The following is an 11,322-nucleotide window of genomic DNA, read 5'->3' as shown; positions in this document are numbered from 1 at the left end:
ATTATTTATGTGACGCGAAATTATAATCATAGTGTAATTTTAAACAGAATGTAATAAGAGTAATTTTCCATCATAAAACAACATTTTGACGCATGTACATCAGTGAGACAACAGTCATCTATATACAACCAGATCAGATTAACAATCCTACATGAAATCATTAACTAAAAAACTAGATTGTCGTCTCTTTGTTCGTCTAATGCTTGGACATGTGCTCCCAAGTTACATGCAACATTTTCTAGATAAATAATTCATACATTGATTACATGTAACAAATATAAACGTAAGAAGTAAAATATTAAATATGCTAATATATTAAATAGACAACAAACGTACATGTTAAAAGTAATGGTTGGTTAGTAACCTGTCCTAACCAAACAACGCTCGTTCCTTTTTATTTTTTGTTTTTTTCGACGCAGACAGTATCACCGTAACACACTGTTCAGCTGGTAGTACGATAACAACCATTCATTTATTTAATCACCATCACTAAAGAGCAACACGACGGCGCACAACCGCACAGACTGGTTCATCAAGTAGAGATATTTTTGTAGAAAAATTTCACATTCGCAATTAATGACGAGCGGAACACCGGAGGCCGGAGCTAGCGAGAGATCACGCGGTGTCGGCGTTAACGAAGGCGACCATCCTGTCGAGCATCTCCTTGGCCTTGTCGCCGTCGGGGTTGAAGAGGTAGAAGACGTGGCCCTCCCCGGCCGTCTCCAGCACCTCCACCGTCGCCTCGCCCTTCGCCGCGGCCACGGCCCCCGCGTAGGCGTGGGCGCGCCACCTGAGGAAGTCCCCCTCCGCCGCGCACACCATGAACCTGTCGCACGCCAGCCGCTCCAGCCCAGGCGCGCCGGGCGCCATGGGGTTCATCCGCGGGTCGTCCATGCCGCTCGTCCCCGGGCACGCGAAGAGCCACAGCCCGGCGCCCTGGGCGCGCCCCTCCGGGTCGGGCGACTCCTCGCCGACGGCCTCCCGGCCCCAGAACCAGGGGTGGATCAGCACGGCGCCCCTGAGTCGCGGCACGTCCGGGTGCGCGTGGTGCATGGCCAGGTGGTGGCAGATGTTGCCGCCGGCGCTGTCCCCGGCGACGAACAGCCGGCCGAGGTCGCCGTGCGCGGCCACCCACGGGTCGGCGGCGGAGAGCACCCACCGGAGCGCCGCGAGGCAGTCGTCGTAGCCGGCCGGGAGAGGGTGCTCGGGCGCGAGGCGGTAGTCGACGGAGACGCAGACGGCGGGGCAGGCGGCGGCGAGGCGGTTGAGGAAGCGGTGGTAGTTGGGGGACCTGGCGGACTCCGCCACGAACCCCCCGCCATGAGCATACACAACAACGGGGAGGCGCTCGCCCCCGGCCGCCGCCGCGGGCAGGTAGAGGCGCGCGGAGTAGTCGCCGAGGTGGACGTCCCTGGAGTCGACGCCGGTGGCGTCGTCGTGGCCCGTCCCGACGGGCGGCGCCACCATGGGCCGCTCCAGGCGGCCGCTCTTGTACACCCGGAGCATCGGGCCGAACTCGCGGACCACCTCGTCGTCGTCCGCCGCCGCCATCGCTGCTGCTGCTGCCGCTCACTGGAGGCTCCCGTCTGTTTGTGTAGCGAGCGCCAAATTGAGGCGGCGAGGTGTAAATACTCCTCCCGATGTCTTTGGGATCTCCGTGCCGTAGGATGGGTCCAATGGTGGGTGTGAAGTGTACTGGTTGGTCTTGATTGGCTGCCAGCCGATTTCCGTCAAAACCGTTGTGATTATCGTGAACAATATCACATAATCTCAATGTAGCCTACATAATCTCAATACAGCCTGTTGCTTTGCCTTGCTCGATTTAAATTACATGTCGACTACATGTCAGAATCATATTTAAATAATATAAATTATGAACATGGTAGCCGATATTATTTAATTTTTCAAAAACATTATATCGAATCTTTAGATCTCTAAATAGAGTGAAGCATTAAACATAGATAAAACAAAAAAATTAATTACACAGGTATGAGAGATACCGTGAGATGAAACTTTTGAGTCTAATTAGTCCACGATTAGCCATAAATGCTATTGCGCTAATGACGGATTAGTTTAGGCTCAAAAGATTCGTCTCGCCGTTTCCAGACAAGCTATAAAATTCGTTTTTCTATTCGTGTCTAAAAATCCATTCCAACATCCGATAAAGATATCCAAAAATTTCCTTTCCCGAACTAAACGCCCCGGGTGTCATAGCGGACGAAGATCAGAGCCAGCGTCGCGGGCGGAGATCGTCGTTTAATTGGTTGAGCAGCCCATGGTGCAGGGCTGCAGGCAGGGAAACAGGAACAGCGGTGGAGGCTCACACGACACGAGCGGAGGCTAGGGCATTTAATTTTTTGTCATTCTTAGAAATGACACCTAACATATTTGCCATCCGCTTTCTATGACACGTGGGGCCTCATGTGTCTATGACATGTGGACCAGTGATAAATATGTTAGTGCCATTTCTAAGAGTGGCAAAAAGTTAATTATTCCCCTCTCCGGTGATTCACGCGAAGGACTACGCGCAACTACCGACCGGGGCGCCGAGCAACGGCTACTGTCACTGAGCACTGATTTTTGGTAAAAATTGTGTACAGATACGGGTAAGATGATTGTTTGTTTTCTTTTTAAAAAGCTGAATGATATATTTGTAAATAAATAAATAAAACTTATATATATATATATTCTTAGCGATCTAAAAGTCAATGCTAGAAAATAAATTTTGATAAAAAAACCTCAAAATCAACTCAAATAAAATTTAAATTTTAGCTTATAAGCATAAACATAAATGAAAGATTAGATGGTAATTAGTACTTCCTCCGTTTCACAGTATAAGAATTTCTAGTCTTGTCTAGATTCATATGAATGCTAATGAATCTAGACATATATATAAATTATATACATTCATCAATTGATGAATTTAGACAAGATTAAAAAGTCTTACTATATGAAACGGATGTGGCTAATTGTACTTTATTTCCTGGTTACCTTCGGCAATTCAATAAGCATATGCCTCATCATTTTTTTTAAGGTTTATAAGACAAATTTAGAATTGATTTCGAAATTTTTTAATCATATTTTAATTTTTAGCGTTTGCTTTTCGAAAACATAGTATATATAAGTGTTATCTATAAATTATTTTTTTCTAAACATGCCATTTGTTTTTTTTTCCTCCGGAAAGATGACCTCATCGTCGTCAACAAAGCAAGCCACCGGCGCACGGGATTTTCAATGTGAAGCTCCTCCGTCCAATGGATGATGGATCGACGACGACGACGACTGGGAACGACGGGCGGTGTGTCGAGATCCATTGGTCGTCAGCACATGCGTAGCCTGCTGCGCCGTGGGCAAAACGCTCAGATATATTTAGAACTAGGTGCAGATCTCGTTTCCGATTTCGTTAGTATGTTCGAACTATGCCCATCAAGTTTATGATCAGGGTATCATTTATCGTGGAAGGAGCCAAAATCGTTACACGGTGGTAGCGCGATTATCGGCGATAATCACAACAGAACCATCTGAATTTGAATTCAAAATTTATTAACAAATCCCAGCTATGGAAGGGATACCGTGCGATTTGACATGATAATCGTGTAATTTTTTATGATAATCATGCGATTTAGAGTGGACGATTTTATGAAGAACACACGCGATATGATGATAAAACCGCAACGATAGAAGCGATTATTGCAATAATTTTCTCGATAATCATCCCTTATCGCACGCCATGCTATCTTTTTATTATTTTTCAATTTAACTCACGTCAAATCCGCATCTTTTGCTTGTTCACGTTCTATTTTTTTAAAAAAAAATTCTTCACCACTAGGTTCACTAATTACATAACTATCACAAATTTTTATTTTTCTACCATTTTTTTAATTTGTACTTATATATGCGGACTCCAACCACCAAATACTGAAGCCATCCTGATTCAGTGATAGTCACGGTTTTTGCAAACATGGTTCATGATCTCGTTTATCGAGCTTTCTGAAGGGGCACGTCCAAAGAACAAGTCACTTGGGATTCATATTATTAAAGTTCAAGCCTAATGCCGCTTAAATAAGCGGTTCAATAAAACTCATTTCCTCTTTTGCACCTGTCACCGGCGCCGTGCGAATCGCACATCGCACATGGTGTCACTTGCTGTGCCCGAGTGCCACGCGTGGGTGTAAGCAATAGAAGTCTCTCCGTCATTAAAAAAAAACCTAACTTTTCGGTTTTTTATCGATCATTTCATCATCATCTTATTTAAAAAAATTTCAAAAAACTTTTTTTAAAAATAATCACACATATAATAATATTCATGTTTTATCAACTAATAAAAATAAAATTATTAATCGTAATTTTTTTAATAAGACGAAGAGTTAAACATTGCATCTAAAAACTGAAAAGTTGATTTGTTTTAGAACGGAGAGAGAAAAGTTGTTTTGTTTTAGGACGGAGAGAGTAGAAGCAAAACGTTTTGTGCCCATCTCTATTGTATTTTCTTTTTGAACAGTAAGTTTTTATTTATTACTAAAAAAATTGCCCGTGCGTTGCACCGGGTTAAGTTAATTTTAATTATATAAATTAAAATAAATTTAGCGTTGAGTCAGAAATAGTAAAGTGTCAGAAATAGTAAAGTGTGATCAACATACAATTGCGCTCTTATTTTACTGATATATATTTATATTGGATATGAAAGGTGTAAATAAATACATCAAAACTATACTAGCAGGTAAAAAAAGAGAGTCGTACCTAGCAGATCTAAATTAATGATTAATATCTTAACCGTTGGTCTATGAAACTTTTATTTACTAAAGTCTTTATATTGAAACAACGGTTTTGGACGAACGACTGCTAAAAAAAAATACAAAACATGCTCTCGCGCAAGGATCAAACTCACAGTCTTTCACTTACAAAGCAATCACATTGTAACCATAGACGCATTACTACTGTGCTACATGTCGCGACCCATTTAAGATAGACTACCCGAACAGATGGAAGGCCCGCGCAGCATACACAACATGAACAACGTGGCCCGATCGGCCTATTTGGGCAAGGTGGTTGGTAGAAACACTATTATTTTTTATAACAATAGATATTTAGATAACTGCAGAGATTTGGATTATACAGCAGTCAAAACAATCTATCCTAAAATCATAATAATAATGATTTAATTTGAGAATTTATGTAAGTGCCAAAATTTATTAATTTTTATAACAGTAGGAATTTAGATGTTTTCTATAATAATAGAGTTTTGGATTATAGAACAATCAAAATAATCTAACCTAAAATCACAATAATAATTTAATTTGAGAATTTATTTAGGTGTCAATTTTTTGTGTTAAGTTTATACTTTATTATCTGATATATTTAATAATAAAAATATATAAAACAATACTATAAATTTAGGACTAAAATCAAATCTTAATAATAATAGAGATTTGGATCATAGAACAATCAAAATAATCTACCAAATCAAATCTTAATTTTATTAATTAATCGGCTAGCTGTAGTTAATCAAGTTGGCAAAAAAGCTACGGATTATAGGAGGTACGTCATATCCACTGCGCCAACAGACCAAGCTTGTTTTATGGTTGAGCGTAAGTATATCACTTCAGTTGTCGCACGGACACAGAAAAATCAAGGAGATTGGCAACGGTGCTGTTGCTGACGTATGGATGACGTCAACATTAACGGACGAAAATACTCGACAGAATCGTTATAGATATGCAAAGTACAGAGTAAAAAACAAGTAATTATGTAAAGAAACGACGACAGGCCCGCAAGCGGGCAAAGAGGAACATGATTCACACTGTGACAAATATTTGTTATGGGAGGCAGTACGAGCTCTGCCTTGTTTTGCTAAGTTATCCGTCACTGTGTTAACATTTCGTGCAGATATCCTTAAGAGTTCCTCTTATTTCCACGTTGCAGATGCCCTAAAATGCTTTTTTAAAAATAATTATAATAATATATAAATGTTTGCTTTGAAAAGTAATACCGTAAACTTATCGTATTTTATGAACTTACTCTAATATAGATTATTAGAGTAATTATTGATCAAAATGTCAAGAGTTTCATTAAATTTTATCATAAATATTAAATATTTATAATTAAAAGGGCACGTAGAACTCTCTAACACATCATGTTATATGCTTACAGTCTCACAGTTTTGTCCTCAATGTTGTCCCCACTATGTTTTACAACAAACTCTTCCGGTTCACCTCTAGTGCCTGACATTATGAAAATATTCTTAGCCGAGTTCGGCATGGGCATAAGTTAACTAAGCCCTCCTCGTTTTTTGCGCCCACGTTTTCTGCACCGGTGTATTTTCTATAGGAAAGTTGTTTTAAAAAAATCATATTAATCTATTTTATATTTTTTAATAATTAATTAATCAGGTACTAATTAATTACTACGTTTTTCGTACCAAGAATAAGTTAACGTATCCCTCTCCACCGAACGCGGCCTTAGTGTTACTAGTATATCAGGAGGCCTACATTGTCCGTCTTTCCCCTTCTGCTGCTACAATTTCTCTAAATCTAGTTCCTTTCGCCCCTCCTCCTCTATTTTCTGGTGGCCTATTCGAGTATTCCTTTTGTTTTCAATAGTGACTGCTTGTGTATTTCGGAAAGTTGTTGGCTAGATCGAATCGGACCCCAAAGCCTCTACCTGCAGTTAACCAAAAAGCTTACCTGATTGCATACCACGCGTTGGGAAGAAACTACAGTATTGGATTATTGTCAACAGTAGATAAAAGATTCTCAATAGGGATTATCTCCATCTGTAGGATAGCATTCCAAGTAGTTTTCTCGTGTTTAATTAATCTATGATTTTGTAATTTGTAGCCGTTCATCCTGCAACATGTAATAATTGTTGTAGCATTTTTAAAGCAAATACTGAAATGGATTCTACTATCTTTAAAAAAATCATTCTTTGCCCCCCTTTATCTGATAAGAAGTTTATATAGTGTTAGTTACTCGGTCACTGTTGCATGTATTGGCATGCAATCGACAAACTTCTATTATACCGTCATTAAAACATGACTTTGTTAAAACACGGCTCCAGATTTAGGATTCTTCGGAACACTACTATCAACCAAATGGACTTCGTCCAAATACTATTTTGTCTATTTCTTGTAAATGGAAATGGTTTTTTTTGTCCATTTTCAATACCTTTCCGGACCATAATGCTCTTGGTTGAAATAACTGAAGCGAGGCCGCGTTCGTCTGCATGCATAAGTTAACTAATCTCCATCGTTTTTCATGTACACGCTTCTCGAACTACTAAACGGTGTATTTTTTGCAAAAAATTCCTATAGGAAAGTTATTTTAAAAAATCATATTAATCTATTTTATATTTTTTAATAAATAATAATTAATTAATTATGTACTAATCTATTATTACGTTTTCCGCACCGGATAAGTTAACTTATTACATCTATAGCCAAATGCGGCCCGAGTCTACTCATTTGCGTTGATTTTACTATTGGAAGTACGAACGGTTTTAGCCAACCCTAAAGAAACATGTGGTCACAAATAACTAGCAAAACAAAGGAACCTTTCATATTAATTAAACCATTTAAACAACAAAAAAACTAGCACATCTACACAATTTTATAACAACAGCAGTAAAGAACATTGAAAAAGTTCATCAGCAGCACTGAAAAATTCAATAACAGTCGCGCACGTCATTGCTGCTCGATCTGATCGACCACCTTGTGTGTGAGACAGAGGTTAAGCCAGTGTAATTTTGTCGAGTCACCTAGGGTCACATTGCTATTTTTTTATTCAGTATAAGGCAAGAAAACAATACTTCCACTGTATTCTAATAGACGGTGCTGTTGACTTATTGTTATATGTTTGAACATTCATCTTATTTAAAGTTCTGTGCAAATACGTGAAATTAAAATAAATTTTATAATAAATCCAATCATAATAAAATAAATAATAATTATAGATTTTTTTAAATATATGATGAATGATCAAACACATATGTTAAAAAAATCAGTGGTCTTATCGATCAAAGTACCGATGTACTACCTCCGTTTTATAATATAATTTATAATATAAAATGTTTGACTTTTTTTACAACCTTTGACCATTCATCTTATTTAAAAATTTAGTACAAATATAAAAAATAATAAGTCGTACTTAAAATTCTTTTGACAATAAAGTAAGTCACGAGCAAAATAAATGATATTTTCATAATTTTTGAATAAAACGTTGCAAGGAAAAAGATCAAACATCTTATATTATAAAACGGAGGGGGCAGCATTTTAGAGCGTTACCTATTTTGAAGTGACGGTTTTTAGCAAAGCCGTGTTTACTTACTCCCTCTGTTCCAGATTATAAGAAATTTTGACTTTCTATTTACAATGTTTGCCTACTCATCTTATTAAAAAAATTAAAAGTATTATTTATTTTATTTATTATTTTATTTATCATTAAAAGCAGTTTAATTATTACTTATAAATTTTTATATTCATACTAATTTTTTAATAAAACGAATGATAAAAAATATAAGAAGATAGTCAGAATCCACTGTATACTGCGGTAGCAATTTTCTCCACGCAACTCAGAGCCCTACTTCCTCCTCATGGGCCTACCCGCCTACACGACATCCAGTGGCCTCCCCTTCCTTTGCTGCCCATGAATGTTAGTCGGCCTCATCTCCTGCATATCCGGGCCTGGGCCGGTCGTCCACCGTATTCGCGGGCCAGGGCACCCAGAGGAGCCCACAAACGACATATCCCTGGCCCACGTAGTCCATATAGCCCACAAGGGCCCATGTGTAGATAGATGTGCAAGGCCCCCTCATTGTTCCGTATGGTCCATGACCCGTGGGTGAGGTGAGTTGAGTTGAGATAGTAAAGATGAATGGTAAAATATTATATTTTTATAATTTGTTTAATAGTATAAATAGTAAAATTTAAAACATATTAAAATAGTAAAATCTTGAACTTCAATGTATAATTTTTAAAAAGAACATGTTGTTTTGTATTTCGAGAATCACGTAAAATTGAGGAAAAAAGTGACGAAATAGCGTTGAGTCACCTAATTTTTGTTTACGCTTAAGTTTATAAACTAAAATTTAATTTTTTAACATTAAATTTGGAGTTGATTTTATGGTTTTTTTTCTAAATTTTATTTTCATTCATTTTCAAATATACTTTTAACTTTTTTCAAAACAAATCACCCAGATGGTGGGGTGGGGCCCAGGCACAGGGACTTCCTGGTCTGGTCAGGGTCAGAGTTGCCACTTGCCGTTGGGCAGATGGCAGTGAGCCAGCCAGACAGCACGTACGTACGTGCTCGTCTTACCTGCCACCGAGACCGAGTTGGCGCCCAACAAGTTTCCCGCCACCGCCCAGAGCTCCCCTGCCGGTGTGTTTTGTATTTTTCTTCTCTTTTTTTCTCAAGGAAATTTAGAAGGGTGGTTTGGTTTTAGATTGTAGCGACTCTTGTAATCCAATCCACTTTAAGAAACATGGATTATAGCCCTACGAGAAAACCAGAAAATCTTGGTTGTGTACTATCAAATCATAGTAAAACATGTAAATTATGGAGAAAACCAGAAAATCTTGGTTGTGTACTATCAAATCATAGTAAAACGTGTAAATTAGGATGGCCGTGAGTCCACCCGTAGATATTTTAGGATTGACTCTAGTTCAAGTAAATAAGCTCAATTTTATTTTATGATGAAATTTAGTTTATGTTGTTGAACTAGAGTTGATCCTAAACTACCCGCGGGTCAACCCATGCCTATCCTTAATGTAAATACATAACAGGGAATGAGAGATTACGTAAATATTGGTATCACTCTTCACTCTCGTCTCCAAATTGACAATGGGGCGAAAGGACCTGTAGCCTAGTGGTTACATAAGGCCTTACTAGCACTTAAGGTCCTAGGTTCGACTCCTCATTGGAGTGAATTTTCCAGAATTCTAACGGTTTTGTGCTTTTAGTGGGAGAGGGGTAGGGTTTGCGTGCATGCGTTCTCAGAGGGGAGTGTGCATGCGTTGTGAGCCTGCTTTGTAATTTTCTCAAAATGGGAGTACGATGGAGTGAGACCTACGGATAACGATATTGTGAGTAGGGATGAAAACGGCCGGAAAATATCTCAACCATTTTCTACTTCTATATTTGAATACGAAAACGAATTTCGAATGGAATTATGTCGAATACGGTCGGTATACGAAGAAATAATACGAAATATCAACTCGTCGACAAAAAATACATGTAGAGAACAAACAATTAAGTAGCAATTAGTAATTAAGTAGCAATTAAACTAAGATAACTACAATTCATTAGCACCATTCATGTTAGGATCAATTTTCATGTATTTTCCTTATTCACTATCCTCCTCCAAGTCCTTATCACCACCTTATTCTTTTCATACGAGTTTACAATGCGAATTAAAATTAAAATGAGATATTAATATCATCCAATTTTTAGTGTAGCCACCATTAAAAATAAAAGGGAACATAAAACAATAAAAACGGAGGGCAGGCTCACCGCTCGCGTGAGGATTAGCAGCAGGAGGAGGAGCTGCCGGAGCGAGGGGTGATTGGCGACTTAGCCGCCGGTGAGTTGGAGACCCGTGGGAGGAGGGAAAGCAGGAGGAGAAGCCGCCGGCGGGGAGCATCTACAGTCCCGGAGGCGGCGGCTCCGGTGGATGGGGACCTGTGGGAGGAGGGGCAGCATGAGGAGGAGGAGGAGCCCCCGACGGAGGCTTCTGCGGTCCTGGAGGCAGCGGATGGAGCGCCACCGGGAGCTCCCCGCGCTGGTGGAGCCGTGTCTCTCTCGTCTCGTAGTCATACTCGTGGGGAAGAGGAGTCGACGCAGCCGGCGCCACTCTGCTTCGTGATGAGTGCGTGAGACCTCACGGTCATGGGGAGACAGGGATAGGGTTCTCACCTAATGGGCTTGGGCCTAGTGCTGTCAGCGTGGTAGTGGGCCAAATTCGGTTTGAACCGAATTTGAAATACGGAATGTTCCGAATAAAATATAGAAATATAGAAATCGGTCGAACAAGTGTAAAACCGTTTTCGTTCCATTTTTATATTCTGAATTTTTTTGTTCCGTTTTCGAATTTTAATATTCCGAATTTGTCTGAAAATACGAATTCGATCCGGTCAAAAGTAGAAAACGGTACGGTTCGGTTCGGGATATTTCCGTACCGTTTTCATCTCTAATTGTGAGTGAGAATATATATTTTTTACTCCCCCGTTTCATAATATACAAGATGTTGACCATTTATTTTATTTAAAAAATTATAGAAATATCGTTTATTTTGTTTGTATCTTACTTTATTGTCGAAAGAACTTTAAAC

The 11,322-nt window shown here is 39.4% G+C and overlaps 1 protein-coding gene across 1 annotated transcript; it reads right to left on the bottom strand.

Annotated features, from left to right (window-relative positions):
* Window positions 1-346: 346 nt before the first annotated feature.
* LOC102706078 (tuliposide A-converting enzyme 1, chloroplastic-like) lies at window positions 347-1,639 on the bottom strand. Its single transcript, XM_040520851.1, has one exon. The coding sequence runs from the start codon at window positions 1,549-1,551 to the stop codon at window positions 616-618; it is 936 nt and encodes a 311-aa protein (XP_040376785.1). The 5' UTR covers window positions 1,552-1,639; the 3' UTR covers window positions 347-615.
* Window positions 1,640-11,322: the final 9,683 nt, after the last annotated feature.

This window comes from Oryza brachyantha, chromosome 2, assembly GCF_000231095.2.
Source record: "Oryza brachyantha chromosome 2, ObraRS2, whole genome shotgun sequence".
Classification (NCBI taxonomy): Eukaryota; Viridiplantae; Streptophyta; class Magnoliopsida; order Poales; family Poaceae; genus Oryza; species Oryza brachyantha.
This window is presented reverse-complemented; position numbering and strand designations above follow the sequence as displayed.